The sequence below is a fragment of the Martes martes genome (assembly GCF_963455335.1).
Source record: "Martes martes genome assembly, chromosome: 16".
Lineage (NCBI taxonomy): Eukaryota > Metazoa > Chordata > Mammalia > Carnivora > Mustelidae > Martes > Martes martes.
This window is the reverse complement of record NC_137904.1, coordinates 32,724,085-32,746,508: the sequence shown is the minus strand read 5'-3', so window position 1 is coordinate 32,746,508 and position 22,424 is coordinate 32,724,085. Positions and strand designations below refer to the sequence as shown.

Genomic DNA, 22,424 nt, shown 5'->3' with positions numbered 1-22,424 from the left:
TTCTGTAAAGAACCAGATAGTATATTAATATCTTAAGCTTTGGGGGCTATATGGCCTCAATTACAACTATCTGACTCTGCTGCTGTAGTGTAAAAGAAGTCACAGACAAAACATAAATGAATGGGTGTGGCTGTGTGTTCCAACTAAACTTTTTTTTATTATAGATATTGAACCTGGAATTTCATATCATTTTTATGTGACATGAAATATTCTTCTTTTGATTTTCCTCCAGCTATGCTTAGCTTGCAGGCCATATAAAAACAGGCAGTGTGCTAGACTCGGTTCACAGGTCACAGTTTACGGACTTGTAGCACTCACTAGGGGCATAATTGAGAGAGTTAACCAAAACAGAATATTTCATCAAATAGAATATTTTTATAATAGTTGTAAAAAAGTTATCTTTTCTTCAAAGAAAATATACAAATGGCCAACAAGCATGTGAAGAGATGTTCAACATCACTAAACATTAGGGAAATGTAATCAAAACCACAATGAGTAAAATAAAGATTACTAGGATTGCTAGGATATATATATATACATATACATATATATACATATACATATATATATATAAAACATATATATAAAACAATAATAATAATAGGAAAATAGTAAGTGTTAATGAGGATATGGAAAAACAGGAACACTTGCACATTGCTGTAGGGAATGTAAAATGGTGCAGCTGTTATGGAAAATAGTTTGGCCAATAGTTAAATGCAGAATTACCATATGATCCAGCAATTCCACTCCTCTGTGTATACCCAAAAGACTTGTAAACAAATACTCAAATACATGTACACATATGTTCACAGCAGCACTATTCACAATAGCCAAAAGGTAGAAACAGCTCAAATGTTCATCAGCAGATGAATGGACAAGTGAATTGTGGTATATACATACAATGTACTATTATTTCACCATAAAAAGAAAATTCTGATACAAATGCTACAATGTCGATGAACCTTGAAAACATTATGCTAAGTGTAATAAGTCAGACACAAAAAGTCACATATTGCATGATTTCACTTATATGAAATATCACAGAAGAGATAAATCTATAGAGACAGAACACAGATTGGTAGCTGCCAAGGGAATGGAGGAGGAGGCAGTAGAAATAACTGCCTAATGAATATGAGGTTTTCTTTTGGAATGATAAAAATGTTTGGGAACTAGATAGAGGTACAGGTTGCACAACACTGTGAATATACTGTCATTGAGCTTTGCACTTCAAAATGGTTAATTTTATGTTTTGTGAATTTTATCTAAAAATGTGTATTTTCCTATTAATGTGAAATGACCCAATTTCCCTGTCAGAGAAAGCAGAAAATGGCTACAAAAAGTAAAATCCACAGCCAAACATACCTCAGTTTTAAATGTCAGAGCATTAGTGAAATAAGTCAATCAGAAAAAGACAATTATCATATGATCTCCCTGATATGAGGAAGTTGAGAGGCAACGTGGGGGGGGCTGGGGGGTATTAAAGGAATAAATGAAACAAGATGGGATCAGGAGGGAGACAAACCATAAGAGACCCTTAATCTCACAAAATAAACTGAGGGTTGCCGGGGGGAGGGGGCTAGAGAGAGGGTGGTTGGGTTATGGACATTGGGGAAGGTATGTGCCATGGTGAGTGCTGTGAATTGTGTAAACCTGGAGATTCACAGACCTGTACTCCTGGGGCTAATAATATATTATATGTTAATAAAAAATAAAAAATTATTAAAAAATTTAAAAATGTAAAAAATATTTTTAAAAAGTCAGAGCATAATGACAAGATATGAAATGGCATCTTAGTAAAACATTTCTAGTTCTTGGTTCCAGAAGAATAAAACTGTGGGGGACACTACTCGTGTGTCCCTATCGCACCTAGCATTGTACCAAGCCCAAGGCAGTTGTTCAGTAAATATTTGTTAAAAGAAACCTGAGGGGTGGTTCGACATGTTCAAAACTTATCTTTGAATGTACTTAACGCCACTGAACTATATGGTTAAAAATGGTTAAGATGCGGTGCCTGGGTGGCTCAGTTGTTAAGCGTCTGCCTTCAGCTCAGGTCATGATCCCCATCGTCCTGGGATCGGGCCCCTCATCGGGTTTCCTGCTCAGTGGGAAGCCGGCTTCTCCCTCTCCCACTCCCGCTTGTGTTCCCTCTCTCGCTGTCTCTCTGTCAAATAAACAAGTACGATCTTTTTTTAAAAAATGGTTAAGATGGTAAAATGTAGCTTATATCTATTTTACCACCATTTTTTTTAAAGATTGCTTTTTTTCCAAGCATTTTTTTAAAAAAGTAGATCAGTAAGAGTGGGGGAAAAAGCAATTCATTCACTCAACAAACACTGAGTGCCACAGCTAACCTCTCGTTGCTGAGGATATAGCAACGAACAAAACAAAGTCCTAGCCCTCATGGAACTAACCATCAAGAGGGGAGAAAAATAATCAATAGAGGATGTCAAGTAGTGATAAGTCCTACCAAAGAAAAACAAAAAGGGATAAAGAATAGAGATTGAGGGAGGGCAGGACATGGGCAATAGGGTGCTATTTCAGAGAACACGGTCAGGAAGATATCTATGATGAGCTGGCATTTGAGTGGAGAACTGAATGAGATAAAGGAGCAAGCCATGTAAAGATCCAGGTGAACAGCAAGTGTGAAGGCAAGAATGTGCTTGGTTTGCTCAAAGACTAGAGAAGAGACTGTTGTGGCTGGAATAGATGAGCGGGACCAAAGTGGTAGAAGATGAAGTCAGAGCAGTTGCCAGGAGCTAAATCATTCAGCATCTTGCAGACCATAATAAGGATTTTTAGATTTTATTCTAAAAGTGATGGAAAACCATTGGAAAAATTTAAACAAGGAAATGATTAACATTTTTAAAAGGATGACTCTGCTGTGTGAAGAAAAGGTTTTAGGGGCCAACAACAGAGCAGGAAGACTGGTTAAGAAGCTACTGCAATCATCGAGGCAAGAGATGGTAGTGCTCGGACTGTGGTGAGAGTATGCGAGGGTGATGAGAAATGGTCGGATTCTGGGTCTCCGCTGATATTAAGCTGTTAGAATTTGATGATGTGTTGGATGTGAGAGAAAAGAGTCAAGATTTTTGGCTGACTAGAGGTGACTAGAAGTATTATTTCCTAAAATAAGTAAAATTGGGGAAAGGATGGAATATTCTAAGTTTGGAACACCTAAGGGACATCCAAACAAAGATGTAGCATAGGCAATAAGGTATGCAGGTCTGGAGTTCAGAGAAGATTGAGGCTTAAGATATAAATTTAGGAGTCATCACTATAAAGGTGAAAATAAAAGCAATGAGACTGGTTGGGATTACCTAGGAACTGAAAGAGAAGAAAAGAGGTCCAAGAATTGAGCTTTGGGACTCATCAATAATTAAAAGTCAGGAAAAATAAAGAAGATTCAGTAAAAGAAACTACGGAGTGACTAGCGCAGGTGCTGGTGAAGGAAAACCAGGAACAGGTGATACTGCAGAAGCCGAGCGAAGGAAGTACTTCAGGAAGTGTGAAGTGGTGTGTTCAAATGCCGCAGAGGTCCAGGAAAGTGGGGACTGAGAACCTGGCAACTTCACAGTCAACGTAAACCTTGACAAGAGCAGTTTCAACTGAGTAACAGGAATGAAAACCTGGGTAAGGAAAGGATATGTTTAAGGAGCTTCTCTCTAAGGGAAACACAAAAATGGAGTAAAAGCTGGATGGAGATATGAATGAAGGAAAGGTGAAATAATTTCTTTTTATCATAGAACTTACGATGGCATGTTTGTATGCTGATGGGAATTATCTTACATAAATGGTAAAAAGTGATTATTGAAGAGTAAAGGGGGATGACTGTAAGTGCTAAGTCCATAAGTACATGGGATTCTGTACATGAATGGAAGGACAGGCCCTCTTCCATGGTAACAAGAGGAAAGGCAGACCATAGCGTTACAACTGGAGGTAGACTGATAGATTTGTTGGTGGGAAAATATGAAAGTTCTCTTGTAGTGGCTTCTATTTTCTCAGTAAGAAACAAGGTTACAACTAGGAATGAAAAGAGGAGGGTGTTAGAAGTGAGAGCAGAGATGACATGGTAGATGATATGGCTTTGGAAAATGGAGAGTATACTACGGAAATACAGGATGCTGGCAACACTGAAAACCCACATGAATTTGAAGTGACATTAGTCGTTTGAAAGGTATTTAACAGTAATAAACATAATGATAGGATTATGAAAATGATAATTATTTTTTAAGGTTTTATTTATTTATTTGACAGACAGAGATCACAAATAGGCAGAGAGAGCGGAGGAAGCAGGCCCCCTGCTGAGCAGAGAGCCTGATGCAGGGCTCGAACCCAGGACCCTGGGATCATGACCTGAGCCGGAGACAGAAGCCTCAACCCACTAAGCCACCCAGGCGCCCCTGAAAATGACAATTATTGCTCAAATTTCATTGCTACCATGTACTAACTAGTTACTATGTACTAGGCACTATACCAGGCTGGTTATGTTTTACATTATCATTATCTTCATTTTATAGGTGATGTAACCGAGGCTCAGTAAGGCAATTATGTACAAGATTACCATGGTAAATACTTCCAGATTTTAATTTAGAATTTTTATTTAGGAGTGCCTGGTGGCTCAGTCAATTAAATGTCTGCCTGCGGCTCAGGTCATGATCCCAGGGTCCTGGGATGGAGCCCCGCATCAGCCTCCCTGCTCAGCACGGAGTCTGCTTTTCCCTTTCCCTCTGCCCCTCCCCCTCACTCATGCTCTCTCTCAAAATAAATAATAAATTTTTAAAAAAAATTTTAAAGAATTTTTATTTAATTTAGGTTTTAATTTTAATATAGATTTTTCTAAAACCAAAAGCCTTCTTCCTGTCAACGATGCCATACTGCCTTGAGTATATAGTATATAAATCTTACACGGACTTTGATTACAGTCTTCTAATCCCACAGAACCCTATATATAGCCATGTATACAGCTATTTCATGGACCATTAGGTTAACATCTATCAAAGTAGAATAATTTTATACTTCATGAATTGTATTTATGTATGCATTCTCATTACAAAAGCTAACTTTTTAGCAAAGAGGTTCTAGTTCAAATATAAGTTATTTACTCTTTGCCCCTAATAAAATGGAAATGTGATCAGATGTCCTAATAATGCCAATATGTCACAACTTTTCTATTTCCCAGCGGGAAGTTAAGGTCAATTAAAACTCAGCTGTCAACACCACTGACCAAAGGATAAGATTTTACTTAGGGGGAAAAAAAAAACCCCAACATGAAGAGTTAATAAGGGTAATTAATGTATTAATTACTTAACAGTTACACTTATAACCATAATAGTGAAAGAGATGAAACTATTATTTTAACAGCAGGTACCAGAATTCCTCATGGGGAGGTAACTGTCTTTGTAGAGATTATATCTTGTCAGGTTGTTTTGGGTGGAGAAGATAAGGCCTCAAAGACATTAGGAAATAGATGAAATGCTTAACTTCTCTCCTTAAGTAAGAAAAAAAAAAAAAGAAACAGAGAAGAGAAGGTATAGCGCCAGTACAAGGAAAGACCACAAGGCAAAGGCCATAGTGGTTAGTGACAAGGAAAGGTGAGAAAGCGGTAAAGTGACTGAAGGCCTTTTTTTTTTTTTATGATTTTATTTATTTGTTTGACAGAGAGAGATCACAAGTAGGCAGAGAGACAGGCAGAGAGAGAGAACGGGGGAAGCAGGCTCCCTGCTGAGCTGAGAGCCCAATATAGGACTTGATCCCAGGACCCTGAGATCATGAACTGAGCCGAAGGCAGAGGCTTAACCCATTGAGCCACCCAGGCAACCCACTGAGCCACCCAGGCGCCCCACTGAAGGCCTTTTAAAAAGAAAGATGGAGGGGTACCTGGGTGGCTTGGTCGGTTAAGCAACCAACTCTTGATTTCAGCTCAGGTCATGATCTTAGGGTCGTGAGACTCATTGTACTCGTCATACTCCAAGCTCAGTGCAGAGTTTGCTTGTCCCTCTGCTCCTTACCCCACTTGCTCACATGCTCTCTCTCTCTCTCTCTCTCTCTCTCTCAAATAAATAAAATCTTTAAAAAAATTTTAAAAATAAAAAGAAAGATGGACAACATTCCATTTAAAATTATTGGCAGTATTCTAAATGCAAACCCTTTCCACCATCCTTCAGAAAAGTACTGAACACATACAAATGCCTAATATAAAGGCCCAGGGGAAGGTAGAAATCAAAGGAAGAGGGCTAAGTTCTACATCTGGTTACAGCATGGAGAAGACAGCAGAGAAGAGTTGTAAGAGGTGGGAAATGGATGAATTGAAATTAAACAAACAGAAATTTTAAATACCACTGTAAGCCCTAGAAATTCCATAAAATCTTGGAAAAGCATTTTAGGTGTAGGATAAGGTTAGCTTGAATCAATCATATCTAAACCTCCAAAGTCAAATTAATAACTGGGATGTAGGGGCGCCTCATGGTGTAGTCAGTTTAGCGTCCAACTCTTGGTTTCAACTCAGGTCATGATCTCAGGGTCATGCAATCAAGCCCCACATCAGGCTCAGCCCTCAGCATAGAGTCTGCTTATGCTTCTCTTTCCCCCTTCCTCTGCCCCTCCCACAGCATGCTTTCTCTCTCTCTCAAATAAATAAATCCTAAGGAAAAAGGGAATATAAATATTTTTTAAAAATAGTCTTAAAATTTCCCATCCCTATTATTTTAATGCTTTTATACTTATACTATAGGAACACTTTAAAATATTTAAACACTTTTAAATATTTTTTCTGTTTAATTTAAAAAATCTAGAAAAATACAAAAAGGGAGTGAAAATTTCCCATAATCCCACCATTGTGTATACTCATACAGAAACTGAAAGGTAAAAAAGTACCTTTCTACACTTCTAATTCTACTTTCCCAGGGGTAACCACTGTTATATCAATCAGTTTTATCATATACGTCCATATTTTTTCTATAATTATATAGTATATACTTTTTCTTTCTAGAAAGGAGGCTGTCCCAGACATACTGTGCTACAAAACTTGCTTCATCCACTTAACTTATCATGAACACTTACTATCTTTTCAAGTAACAACATATCAAGTTATTTTATATTCTTAAGTGGTTGCATAGCATTTCATAACATTAATTTTTCATATCTAGGTTCCTCTTGTCAGGCATTTGTGCTTTTTCCAAATTTTTGCTATCATAAATGACACAATAGTGAACTCTGTAGGAGAGATTCCTAAGAGTGGAATTCTTAAATCAAAGCATATGAGCATTTTAATTATTTACAGATAATGACTAAGCCCTCCAAAAGGCTATACAAATTTACATTCCAGTTACAGTATAGGAGAGGTTCCTTTTCTCCTAAAATTTTATCAAACCTGGATATTAGTAACAGCTTAAGTTTTGCCAATCAAACTGCCAAAAAAAAACCCACAAACAACTTTTTGGCTGATTTAATTTACATTTCTCTACTGATTTCTCTGAGGGGTTCAACATCATTCTATATGCATATTGGTCATTGTGTTTCTTCTGACAAGCACATCATTAGTATCATTTTATTTACTTTTATTGGGTTGCCTTTTTCTTATTGGTTTGTAGAAGCTTTTATGTATTACTAATACAATGTTTTATATTTTGTTGTAAATATTTTCTTAGTCCATACAAAAGAGACTTCTAGTTATTTCCTGATATGTATTCTTCCCTTAAAAATCATGGTGGTGTTTAAACGGGCAGGTGGTCCCTAGCTAAAGACTACATTTCCAAGCTTCCCTGCAGCCAGTTTGAGCGTGTGACTAAGTTCTAGTCAAACTGGTGTGAGCAGAAGCGATGATTATGCTCATAAAAGGAAAGGATATTTATAGCAGGATGCTGGCTGACATACTGATAGAGTGGTGAGCTGTTTTTAACCACGCAATACCTAAGGGGTACCAGAGAGAGTGCCACATCAGCTCTTGACAGCTTATTCTCAGACTGTATCAGACTGAGAACAACAAGCTTCTGAATTGTTTAAGCTACTGGTTTTTTTTGTTCTGTTTGTTACAGTAGCCTTACATGTGGGCTAACACGGAATTTGGAATCTAGAAGTGGAGTGCTGCTATTATTCAAATTAAAATACACGGTATTGGCTTAGTAGTCAGACAGCAAGTAATTAAGACACAGCAGGTTAGAATGCCGATGATCTTTGTAATCCATATCACAACATCTGATGAAAGTATTGCTGTGATAGCCCTGGAAGGCAGACCACACACCAAGAGAGCATGCAACCACAGGGGGAAAGGCTGACAAAATTTACCGTGTGCTCGCTGTTTCTTGACACATTCAGCAAAGCCCTAAAATAAGAGATGAACTTGGGCTAGAGGTAGCCGGAGAACAAGCAGAGATGGAAGGGAATAATTCTCTGCCTGTGGTTGATAACTTATTGTCTAGAGTTCAATAATTTGGATTATGCAACCCATTGCTTCATTACCCCAACCTGAAATAGTGGTAAGAGGTCCTCAAGCTTTTCTCAAGTGCTACTGATAGACAACGGGAGAGAGCTCTGTGGCAAAGATCAGATTAAGGATGTTATCTTTCCAACAAAACCCATTCTTTTAGATGATCTCAATACAGGTTCCATTAGGTTGAATGAAAGGGATGGGCAAAGTATAGACAGTAAATCAAATTCCAGACTTGTCAGGCTTAAAAACTACCTAAATGAGATCCCTGTTATAACTCACATCTGGAATGACCAAAAGCAAACAAAGCAGTAGTCTTTTTTTTTTTTTTTTTAAAGAATTGAAATGCCAGGGGCGCCTGGGTGGCTCATTGGGTTGAAGCCTCTGCCTTCGGCTCAGGTCATGATCTCAGGGTTCTGGGATCGAGCCCCACATCAGGCTCCCCGCTGAGCAGGGAGCCTGCTTCCCCCTCTCTCTCTGCCTACCTCTCTGCCTACTTATGATCTCTGTCAAATAAATAAAATCTTTTAAAAAATTAAAAAAATTTAAAAAAATAAAAAGAATTGAAATGCCAGATAAGTAACAAGCCTGGCCTGCTTGTATGATGTGTGACTGTTCAGCCTCTAAAGTAATCCTACGACCTTTTAGATCCACTCTAGCAAAAAGGAGGCAGCAAAAACTGGATTGTTCCATAGAAATGTATATTCCAGAGGTATTTGGCTTGCTCAGTCTGTAGAGCAGATGCCTCTTGATCTTAGGGTTGTGAGTTCGAGCCCCACATTGGGTATAGAGATTACTTTAAAAAATAAAATGTTAAAAAAAAAAAGTGAAGGGGACCCTCCTACACTGCTGGTGGGAATGCAAGCTGGTGCAACCACTCTGGAAAACAGTGTGGAGGTTCCTCAAAAAACTGAAAATAGAGCTACCCTATGACCCAGCAATTGCACTACTGGGTATATATCCTAAAGATACAAACGTGGTGCTCTGAAGGGGCACGTGCACCCGAATGTTTATAGCAGCAATGTCCACAATAGCCAAACTGTGGAAAGAACCTAGATGTCCATCAACAGATGAATGGATAAAGAAGATGTGGTATATATACACAATGGAATACTATGCAGCCATCAAAAGACATGAAATCTTGCCATTTGTGACGATGTGGATGGAACTAGAGGGTATCATGCTTAGCGAAATAAGTCAATCAGAGAAAGACAACTATCATATGATCTCTTTGATATGAGGAAGTGGAGATGCAATGTGGGGGAGTTGGGGGGAAGTAGGAAAAGAAAAAATGAAAAGATGGGATTGGGAGGGAGACAAACCATAAAAGACTCAATCTCAAAAAACAGACTGAGGGTTGCTGGGGGGAGGGGGGACGGGAGAGGGTGGTGGGGAAATGGGACACTGGGGAGGGTATGTGCTATGATGAGTGCTATGAAATGTGTAAACCTGGCGATTCACAGACCTGTACCCCTGGGGATAAAAATACATTATATGTTTATTAAAATAAAAAAAAATAAAGTAAAGGGAAAAATATTAGCTGATATGAATAAAAATAGTATGTTAATAGTAAAAAAAATAATAAAAAAATAAAAAAATAAATGCCATCATAAAAAAAAATGAAGAAAAGAAATGTATATTCCCCAAGGACCACATCAACATAATGATTTGTATATAACAATAATGTGTTCCTTTTTATTGCTGAGTAGTATTCTGCTGTTGTATGGATATACTGTAATTTATATGTAATTCATAAGTTGTGGTGAGTGTATCTTTAATTATATTCTTAAGAAAATGCCAAATGGTTTCCAAAAATGGTTACACTATTTAATTCCCACTAGCAATATGTGAACAGTTCTAGCTGTCTCATCAACACTTAGCATTGTCATGTTTTTTTCTTTAAAAATTTTAGGCATTCTAACGGGTATGTAGTGATATCTCATTATAGTTTTAATCTGACTTTCCTAATGATTAAACATGTTACATTTCTTCATGTGCTTATTGGCCACTTGTATATCTTTTGTGAAACGTCTGTTCATACATTCCCCCATTTTTGAGTTGCATCATGAGAGTTCTTTTTAGAGGGGCGCCTGGGTGGCTCAGTGGGTTGGGCCTCTGCCTTCGGCTCAGGTCATGATCTCAGGGTCCTGAGATCTAGCCCCATGTCGGGCTCTCTGCCCAGCAGAAGCCTGCTTCTCTCTCTCTCTCTGTCTGCCTCTCTGCCTACTTGTGATCTCTGTCTGTCAAATAAATAAATAAAATCTTTTTTTAAAAAAAAAGAGTTCTTTTTACATTCTAAGTATGTTCTTTGTTTTGACATGTGTGTTGTCAATATTTTCTCTTAGACTCTGGGTTGCCTTTTCATTTTCTTAATGGTGCCTCTCAAGGAGCAAAAGTTTAATATTTTGATGAAATCCAATTTATCAATTTTTTCTTTATTAATCAGACTTTTTGTGTTCCAAGACCACTTTGTCCACTCCAAAGTAGCAAAGCTTTTCCTCTTTTTTTTTTCCAAGAAGTTTTATATGTTTGAGTTTAATATTTAGGTCTGTAATTCATTTTAAGTTAATTTTTATTTAAGGTGTGAGGTATGGGTCAATGCTAATTTTTGTTGAAAAGACTTTTCCTTTCTCCACTACATTGCCTTGGCACCACAGTTAAAAATCAATTGACCACATATGTATGGATCTATTTCTGGACTCTTGCATCATTCATCTATATGCCTATCTTTTTACAAATATCAAACTATTTTAATTATTATAGCTTTCTGTTAAGTCTTGAAATCAGTAAAATCTCCTCTAACCTTTTGTTTTTGAAGATTACTTTGGTAATTCTCTGATCTTTGCATTTCCTTTTAAATTTTAGAATCAGGTTGTAATTAAAAAAAAAAGTCCACTGGAATTTTGATTGGGATTGCACTGAGTTCACAGATGAATTTGGAAAGAATCCTCACTTTAAGAAAATTGGATCTTCTTATCCATGAATATGGCATATCTTTCCATTTATGTCTTCTTTAATTTCTTTCAATGTAGAGGCCTTGGACATCTTTTGTTCAACTTATTTCTAGGTATCTTATGATTTTGGTCTTATTGTTTTTATTTCATTTTCCAATTGTGTGCTGCTAGGTTGGAGAAATACAATTGATTTTTGTGTACCAATCTTATGTCCTACAACCTTGCTAAATTCATTTATTTGTTCTAGCAGTTGCTTTGTAGATTCCCTAGATTTTTTTCAGATGAGCAATCATACCATCTGCAAATACTTTTACTTCTTTCTTTTCAATCTTTATGCCTTTTATTTCTTTTTCTTGCCTATTGCAATGGTAGGCCCACCAGGACAATACTGTATTACAAGTGGTGAAAGTGGGTATCCTTGCCTTGTTCCCAGTCTCTAACGTATATAGTAGTCTCTCACCATTAACCATGATCTTTATTATACATATTTTAGAGATGTTATTTATCAGTTTGAGAAATTTTCCACTATTCCTACTTTGTTGAGGGTTTTACTGTGAACAAGTACTGAATTTTTTCAAGTGCATTCCCTGCATCTATTGAGATCATCAGAAAGTTTTTCTCCTTTATTCTGTAATATAACAAGTAACATTGTTTAACATTTGAAAATCAATCAAGCCTTGCATTCCTGAGACAAACTCTATTTGGTTGTGGAGTATTATCCTTTTTAAATATTGTTAGACTCAATCTGCTAATATTTTGTTAATGATTTTTACATCTATTTTCATGAGGATTCTTACTTTAAGAAAAGTCTTTGATAACCAGTTCAACTTCTTTAATAGATATAGGGCTATTCGCCTGGCTCTTGGGTGAATTCTGTTAAGCTGTATTTTTCAAAATATTTAACTGTGTTGTAAATTAATATAAGACTGTCCCCTGTATTCTCTTGTTATCCTTTCAATATCCATAAATTCTGAGGTGGATATCTCTTTTTCATTTTTGATAGTTATGATTTGGGTTTTCTTTTTTCTTGATCAGTTTAGCTAGAGTTTTGCCAATTTTGTTGATCTTTTCAAAGAGTCAGTTTTATATTTGTTAATTTTCTCAACTATTTTCTATTTCACTGATTTCTATTCTTATTTTTAGTATTTCCTTCCTCATGTTTACTTTGGTTTACTTTCCTTTTTTTTTTTTTCTAGCTTCTTATAGCAATACTTCAGGTCATTGATTTTAGATCTTACTTCTTTTCTAATACTACCATTTAAAGCTACACATTTTAGGGCACATGGGTGGCTCAGTCACTTAAGCATCCAGCCCTTGGTTTTGGCTCAGGTCATGATCTCATGGGTTATGGTCTCATGGGTTGTAAGATCAAGCCCTGCCTCTGGCCCCACTCATATATGCACTCTCTCTCTCTTTAAAATAAATAAATCTTTAAAAAATAAAAATGAAAAATAATAACAAAGCTACATATTTCATGCTAACATTGTTTAAATGCATCTCACAAACTGATGTGTTTTCATTATCACTCAATTCCAAATATTTTCTAATTTTTCTTGAGATTTTGTCTTTGAGTTATGAATTATTTAGAAGTATATCATTGTATTTCCAGATACTGGAAGTCTTCCTCGTTACTTCATTGTCAGTGATTTCTTTTTAAGATAGATTTATTCATCTTAGAGAGAGAGAGAGAAAGCATGAGCAGGAGAGGGAAGGGGGAGAGAGAATCTCAAGCAGACTCTGCACTGAGTGCAGAGCCTGACGCAGGGCTCGATCTCAAGACCCCAAGATCACAACCTGAGCTAAAACCAAGAGTCAGACACTTAACTGACTGTGCCACCCAGACACCCAATTATCACTGATTCTAATTTAATTCTGTTGTATTCAGAGAATACACTTAGTATGATTTTAATTCTTGTAAATTTATTGAGACTTGTTTTATGGCCCAATATATAACCTATCTTGGTGAATGTACCATGTGCACTTGAAAATAATACATATTCTGTAGTTTTGGGATGCAGTGTTCTATAAATGCCAATTAGATCAAGATGGCTGATTATGTTGTTGAGATGTCCTATGTCTTTACTAATATTTTGTCTAGTTATTCTATCAATTACTTAGATAGTATGTTAAAATATCCTACTCTAGGGAAGTCTGGGTGGCTCAGTCAGTTGAGCATCCAACTCCTGATTTTGGCTCAGGTCATGATCTCATGGATCATCAGACTGGGCTCCACGCCTAGCAGGGTGTCTGTTTGAAGATTCTCTCCCTGTCCCTCCCTCCACATGTATGTGCATATGATCTCTCTAAAATAAATAAACCTTTAAAAATATATACTACTATATTGAGGAATTGCCTATTTCTCCTTTTGTTAATTTTTACTTCATATATTTTACACAAATATATGAATACATAAAATACATTTATACACAAAAATACATTTATAATTGATATGCTTCCATGATGAACTGTTCACCATTATGACACAGACCCTTTATAATGCTCTGTCTTAAAGTCTGTTTTATCAATATTTAAAAGTAACCATTGCAGTCTTTCATACTTCCTTTTTGCATGTTATATCTTTTCCCATCCACTTACTTTCAAGCTACATGTCTCCTATAGCCAGCCTATTGTAGGAGTTTGCTCTTTTATACATTCTAGCAATTTCTGCCTTTGAATTAAAATTTTTAAGACCATTTACATATAATCATTGCACTGGTGAAATCTGGATCCACCATTTTATTATTTGTTCTTTGTGTTATTTTCCTTCTCTTTTTCCCCCTTCCTGCCTTCCTTTGGATTATTTCTATTTTGTTGGTGATTACCTTAAAAGCTACAGTATGTACTCTTGATTCATCAAAGCCCATACTAATCAATACCTTTACCACAGTCTCCTCCTGCCTGAAGAACACCCTGTAGAAGTTCCTTTAGTGCTGATCTGTTGTGGCACATGCTCTCAATTTTGTGTTTATCTAAAAATGTTTTCATCATCTTGCCTTCATTCTTGAAGGATTTTTTTTTTAACTGGGTAAAGACTTCTAGGATTGCCATTTTCTTTCCTTATAGTAAAAAACGTGACTTTATCCTTTTCTGGTTTCCATTGTTGTTCAGAAAGAAGCTGTTAGTTTAATTCAAGTGTTGGCAAATTATGACCTCTGGGTAAAATTGGGCCTAGCACCTGTTTTTGTAAATACAGCTTTACTGGAACACCACCACAACCATTCACCTATGTATTGTCTATGGCTGGTTTTGTACAAGGGCAGAATTGAGAGGTTAAACAGATCCCATGGTACTAGCATAAAGACATAAAAACAGACCAATGGTCTAGAATAGAGAGGCCAGAAACAAATGCTCACTTATACAGTCAGATGGTCTTCCACTAAGATGCTAAGACCACTCAATGGGGAAAGGACAATCTTTTCAACAAATGGTGTAGGAAAACTATATCCACATGCAAAAAAATGGAGTTGCACCCTTATCTTACATCATATTCAAAAATTAACTCAAAATGGGCTAAAGGCCTAAGTTTAAGACCTAAACTATAAAACTCCTAGAAGGAAACATAGAGGAAAAGACTTCATGATATTGGACTTGGCAATGACTTCTTGCATAGGACACCAAAAACACAGACAACAAGAGCAAACAACAAACAAACAAACAAACAAACAAACCCCCACCCAAAAAACAAGTGGGACTACATGAAACTTAAATACTTTTAGGTATCCAAGGATCAATCAGCAGAGTGATTATGAGTAGAATATTAGTTACATTAATAAATGTGTGACCTTATTCGTTTCTCTTTGCAAACAGGTTACTTATCCTCTCCAAGCCTAATCTTCCCAATCTTTAAAATGATGACAATATCACATTCAATGTTTTTTATGGCATAAAAATGGGTACACAGCAAATATTAGTTCCTCCTTTTCTAAACTGCCTTCAGTCTATGCTGTTGTATTTAACATTTTCAATGGTGAGAAATTTTAATGTTTCATCATGGATTGGACCATATATTCAAATAAAAGTGACTATACAAGCTAAGTTTAATAAATAAGATGAGTGATCTAAAAAGTGTTTTGCAGAAACACTAAAACTAAAACACTTTCATCTAAAAAGTGTTTTGCAGAAAGAACCCTATGAGTCTGAGTAAGATCTTGATCATATCACTATCAGTTTACCTTTTGGAGAATTTCTCAGAGAAGTTCTCAATATTTTTCAATTTTTATAGGCTAAAATGATTGTCCGACCTGATTAATGCTACCTGAATTGCATGCTTCTGTCATGCATACAATGTGAGAATATTAAAGTTGGCCACTGGAGACTCTGATGACTTGTTTTTGAATCATATAAAGAAACATGTTTTATTAGATGTTACTGTTTTCTTTAAAAATGGTTTTGTCCAATTGCCTTGGGAACAGGAGAACAGGGGCACCTAGGTGCCTCAGTAGGTTGAGTGTCTAACTCTTGATTTTGGCTCAGGTCATGATCTCAGGATCATGAGATTGAGCCCTGCACCAGGCTCCATGCTGAGCATAGAGCATGCTTAAGATTCTCTCCCTCTGGTGTACATGGCTGGAGAAGTCAGTTAAGTGTCTGACTCCTGGTTTCTGCTCAGGTCATGATCTTGGGGTGGTGAAATGGAGCCCCGTGTTGGATTCTGTGCCCAGCAGGGAGTCTGCTTGAGACTCTCCCTCTCCCTCTGTCCCTCTTGCTCATGCTCCCTTGCCCTTTAAAATAAATAATTTTTTAAAAGATCTTATTTATTTATTTGACAGAGAGAGACACAACAAGAGAGGGAACACAAGCAGGGGGAGTGGGAAAAGAAGAAGCATACTTCCTGCTGAGCAGGGAGCCCAATGCAGGGCTTGATCCCAGGACTCTGGGATCATGAACTGAGCCAAAGGCAGATGCTTAATGACTGAGCCTCCCCCTAAAATAAATAAATCTTTTTAAAAAATTCTCCTCTTCTCTTTCTGTCCCTCCTACCACTACCCACATGCACTCCCTCTCACTCTCTCTAAAAATAAATAAATAAATAAATAAATAAATAAATAAATAAAATAGTAGAAACAACTCTATGGGGGCACCTGGGTGGCTCAGTAGGTTGGGCCTCTGCCTTCCCTTCAGGTCATGGTTTTAGTGTCCTGGGATCGAGCCCCACCTCGGGCTCTCTGCTCAGCAGGGAGCCTGCTTCCCGCTCTTTCTCTGCCTGCCTCTCTACCTACTTGTGATTTCTCTCTCTGTCAAATAAATAAATTAAATCTTAAATTTAAAAAAAGGAAACAACTCGGGACGCCTGGGTGGCTCAGTTGGTTGGGCGGCTGCCTTCGGCTCAGGTCATGATCCCAGCGTGCTGGGATCGAGTCCCACATCAGGCTCCTTGCTCCGCAGGGAGCCTGCTTCTCCCTCTGCCACTCTGTCTGCCTGTGCTCACTCTCGCTCTCTCTCTCTCTCTCTCTCTCTGACAAATAAATAAATAAAATCTTTAAAAAAAAAAAAAAAAAAAAAAAAAGGAAACAACTCTATGTGCCTAAAACAATCATTAATTCTGGATTCCTACAAACGACAAGAAAAACAATACCACTGATAAAAAGTCATATTTCATACTATCTTTATAATGTGCTTGGGATAATGTCATTAATGACCATCTAATTCTTTTCTGCCACAGTTTGAGCATATCCCCTCCTGTCCTACATTCTGTTAGTAAGAAAATAAGTACATTAATAATGATAAAGTCTTTGGCACTTGAAGCAGCTGTTAAGTCACTCTTCATCCTTGCCATCTGCAAGTTAAATAACTTACTTTCCTTTGCTTTTACTTAATATGTTCTATCTCTTGGAAAGCTCAAATTTGCAATAGTAGAAAAATACATACATGCAATACTAAGAAAATAACTTTTACACACTTTTCAAGGACAATTAAGAAAACACAGAGAGTTAGAATTAGTTACATAAAAAAGCAATGTGGTAAGTATAACATAATTATGAATAAAAAATGAAGACTCAGAAAAAAAAACTGTCATTCATATATTAATTCCATACCATGGTTCTAATTCTAGTATTCTAGAGCACAATAATCCTTACCAGGGGACTTTCCTTGCTGTGAGTTGCTTCTTCGCTCTCTGTATCTGGCTGGAGTAGATAAACCTGCGTCTTTACTTGGCTTGCTAGCAGGCCCCATTTCTGAAATAAGGAATCCCATCTGTTCTGAAGGCAAAATATTCTCAGGTGGATTGGTCTGGCATTTTATACTGGCATCCACCTAAAATATGAAACCCACTCATTATTCTGAATTTACCCCAAATATCTACTAAAAGTTAAGATATTTTATCAGAGGAGTTCTAAATATTGAAACATGATCCAACAAACATAGCTGTAAAAGGCTTTTCATTCTTATGAGTGATACCACCTTTGATTTTTTGGAACTAATCTGAATATTCAGTAATAGAATATATATTTTCCCATGCACAAAACATTGAAATGTATATGGAGCTAAAACATTTACTTAGGGTCAGAAGATTAACCATGAAGTTTGTTGTTGTTGTTGTTGTTTTGGTAAAATTCACACACACATACAAATTTACAATTGGTTAAGACCACTATCTTTCTCCACTCTTGTATCCCTTTCATCAGATTTCCACTCCCATTGGTAATATTAAAATGGTCACTGGCAAAATCCGGTTGGATGATGTCAGTGGAGCTGAGGACACTTAATTCTACTAATTTTGTATTCTTTGTCTTAAAGAGACCCTCAAAATTGTATAAGCTTCCGCCCCTAAAAAAATCTAGATCTGTTCTGTTTATGAGATATAAGTTTGGAGTTCCTAAATTTTCTCTGGAATGCAAATTCCTTCCCCAAGGTGACCAACTTCTGAAATACTCTTGTTTCTTTGAATTCATTTTAAATAAAACTAAATAATGAAATAAAGCTAAAAGTTAAAAACAGCTTTTAAAAGCTCTGATGTTCAAACATTTTTTAAAGATCTTGAAAGTAATTATGTTAATGCAATTTTAAGGTATGAAATCTAGTACTTTGGATGTGACTATGAAGGAACAAAGAGAAATTTTCTTTTCTTTCCACAATCATATTTAAAACACAATGGGCCTATCTTTGGTCTACAGAATTTATAGTACTATTTTAACACATGATATACTGGGTCTCAACAGTTGGGCTCAAAAAAGGACAATGAGTTGAGATACCTTAAGACAGAGAGAGATCTAAAATTAGAGCTAAAAAAGAATGCATTAAAAAAAAAAAACCACAACTGTTGGCCAACCCCTTCAGGTCCCCTCTGTCCTTGGGAGCTTTGAACTATCACTTTGCTATCACTCAATAGACTTTGCTTTGCTATCCAACAACAACGAAGAAACCCACAACTATCAAAAAGTTATCTTGGGAATCTAAAAGTGATGATATTTTCAGTCCCATTAAAGAAAAAAGCCCCAAAATTTAAAAAATATGTGTGTGTGTATATGTGTGTATATATACCTATATGCACACACATTTACATATGTGTGTATATATATATATATATATATATATATATATATATACTCGGCTAAGATCAAGAAAAAAATAAAAGTAGGAAAATATAAGTTAATTCACAAAAAGTAATTTTAACTTAGATGTACTTTTACTTAGAATCAAATTTTATTCATTTTCTGGTCATAAACCAGCAGCAATAAAGGAATTAGCTTCTACCTTCAGAATATGTCTCTCAAACTAGAGTCAGAATTCTGCTTTAAGAATGTAGATAACAACAACAAAAAGAATGTAGATATTAGTAATGAAATTCAAACACAGTATGCTCATAAGTCAAATGAGAATTCAATAATGCTATAAGAAAGTATGAAAAGACCCCTAACCATCTCCTTACCTCCATGCTACAAATGGCTAGGAAAGTCCTGATATTATCTGCCAGATAAACCATCCTTTCTGAGTAGTGGATTTAATCAGCCAGGCACACCTAGTCCATCCAAATTAAGATAGGAAGCAAAACTCAAGGGATGCTTTTAACATGAAAATAAGTTTTATACCACAATGCTCCTATTGCCTCTCTAGAGGTTGACTTCAGACCATAACACAGCAAGAAGAAGTCTGGGGTTTAAGGTTACTCCTTTCTGAATTTTTTGTGCAGAATCACTGGGACAACCACTATCCTTCTGGAAAGCATAATGGGAGCACCTGGGTAGCTCAGTCAGTTAAGCGTCTGACTTGGCTCAGGTCATTAGTTCTGGGTCCTGGGATGGAGCCCCATGTCAGGCTCTGCACTCAGCACGGAGTCTGCTTGTCCCCCTGCCTCGCCCCACATCCCGTTTGGGCTCTGGCATGCACTCGCACTCTCTCTCTCGCTCTAATAAATAAATAAAATCTTTAAAAAAGAAAGAAAGAAAGAAAGCAGGGCTGGTGGCTCAGAGGGTTAAGCCTCTGCCTTCGGCTCAGGTCACGGTCCCAGGGTCCTGGGATCAAGCCCTGCATCAGGCTCTCTGCTCAGCGGGAAGCCTGCCTTACCCCTCCTCTCTCTGCCTGCCTCTCTGCCTACTTGTGATCTCTCTCTCTCTCTGTCAAATAAATAAAATCTTTTTTTTAAAAAAAGCATAATGAACTGGTAATAAACCCAAATAAAATGTGAACAAACTCTTCACCAGAACAGTCTTTAGCAAGAAGCACTAGGTACTTTGAGCTTTTTAGGGACTTTTTTCTTTGCCTTACCTGGTGTGTGCTGAATGGTAGCCCTTCCTGCACAAACACTACTGAAGATGGAGATGGGTTATGACTTAGCTGCTCCTTCAGTTTGACATGAGCTTGTTGGATGGCTGCAGATTCCTGCATTGTCGTATTTTCAACAGGCTGAGCTGTGTGGATGGTATAGATGTACTCAGGTGACTGTGGTAGAGAGCAGGTAATTGCTTGTTCTGTTCCGACCACAAAAGATGTAATATCTGAGCCTACAGGAGTAAGTGGCTCCAGCTGGCTAGCCTGACTTGTGGAAGATGGATTGCTGTTGTTTGAATTAGCTAGGATATGTTGGCCTCTGTTAGACTGAGATGTTGGGCACTGATTCTCAACAGGCTCCACCTTCACCATCTCCAATTTAGGGGAGGAATGCAATTCATCTACTATCTGAAAAACAGCCTCTAGGTTTACTTCTGTCTTTTTATTTTCATCAGTAGCACTGCAAGGCCAATTAGAAGGCAGAAATTCAACTGGATAGGAGGATTGCATTGGAGGATTCTGGGAAAAGAGAAAATAGGACTGTTTGGATAGAAAATTGAATATGAGATTAAGGAGGAAAGCAACAATGTTTAGGCTGATAAATGTTAAATAAATTTTAACTAAAGCTCACTAAGAAAACCTGAACACCAATCAACTTTTCAGCAATGGCAGCTTTAATTCTATTGTTAACATTTACTTAGCGACTAATATACATCAACCACTATGCTAAATACTGGAAAGGACCAATAATTCTCAGGGTTAAAATATACAAAATCAAAAAGCTACAGTACCCAAATACGTATTTGCCGATAAAATGCCTATACAACCAATTCTTTCATAAGAGTTGACAGATAAAAACATCACTTATATCTATCATATACTACTTTAGGAATGTAGTAAGGAAATTTCAAACACAGGATGCTCACAAGTCCACCAATGCTTCTATAGATTCAGGGGGAGGTACTGATATTCTGTTCCAAATGATCTGGGAAAAAATGGATGGAATATCGAATGTCCTTTGGTTCCTGAGATTATTTATTTTTAATAATAAAACATAGATTAAAAAGAGCTGTCACTTTTAGATAAATTCTTTATATCTTTAAGATGTATTCTCTTATACATAGTACTTTGCACAAAGTAGGCATTCAATTACATATTTGGGGACAAATAATCTCAAGCTATGAATATAAAATACTGAAGAGTAATAAACAAAACGTGTGATAGGTTGGTGTTGCCAAATACACAACAAAGACTAAGTCAGTTATTTGAAGGACATGAATGCCAAATAATGTAAATTTAAATGGTTTAAGCATCAAGCCACTTTTTCTAGCCAATAGCACCATTTATTGAGTTCTTACTATGTGCCAAGCATATGCAAAGTACTTTATATACATTATTCCATTTAATCCTCGCAAGAGGCCTATAAAATGTGATCATCTCCATTTCCAAATGATGAAACTGAAGTTCAGAGAAACTGTGTATTTACCCAAAGTCACAATGAAATAACTGACAAATCCAGGTTTCAAACATAGGATGCCTGACTTCAGAGCACTTGTTCTTAACCATTACACTACAATGATCATTCATGCACACTCTCACCAATATCTATGATCCAACAAAACCAATTGCATTTATTTCCAGAATCACATCTAAAATATGTCTTTTTCATTTTAAAAATGTTATGTCTACCCATCTTTATTTTCCTATAACAAACAAGTACTGTCTTTCTATAGTAAGGATATTTCTAAGGATATGTTAAATAATTTATTTAAAACATAAACATAAACAAGACATAAACACCATCAGAGTATCTCTAGTATGATCCAAGGGAGAGAGTGCCTGGATCTACAAACAAGAGAATCTAATTTGTGGGACAGATATGTCCCTCTAGCGAAGATGAACAGACTGGACTATCATGCTTGATAGTCCACTGATGGTACCTGCCATTAAAAATGTCCAGCTAAGTCCCTTTGATCTGATTCTATACTCTTCAAATAACAATCTGATTATAATTTGGCTTTCCACGTAATTTTCTCAAAATTACTAGTGGAATGCCACTAGTAAGCTATTCTCTTAAAAACAGAAGCTATCTCTGGGGCACCTGGGTGGCTCAGGTCATGATCCCAGGGTCCTGGGATCAGCCCCACTTCTGCTCAGCGAGGAGCCTGCTTCCCTTCCTCTCTCTGCCTGACTCTCTGCCTAATTGTGATCTCTGTCAGATAAATAAATAAAATCTTTAAAAAAAAAAAACCAGAAGCTATCTCAACTACATGACATCAAAGGCAAACACATAATTCCAATCTTTAAGCAATTATAGCATAAAACTACAAAGAATG

The 22,424-nt window shown here is 36.7% G+C and overlaps 1 protein-coding gene across 1 annotated transcript in view; it reads right to left on the bottom strand.

The window, feature by feature from the left end:
* The window catches only part of HSF5 (heat shock transcription factor 5), a gene marked incomplete at both ends in the record, with an annotated part of 45,276 nt that overhangs the window by 5,254 nt on the left and 17,598 nt on the right, over positions 1–22,424 (bottom strand). Inside the window, 2 exons of the mRNA XM_080826905.1 lie at positions 17,457–17,634; positions 20,086–20,607. Of these exons, the coding sequence (XP_080683031.1) occupies positions 17,457–17,634; positions 20,086–20,607 (700 nt within the window). The remainder of the gene's footprint in view (positions 1–17,456; positions 17,635–20,085; positions 20,608–22,424) is intronic.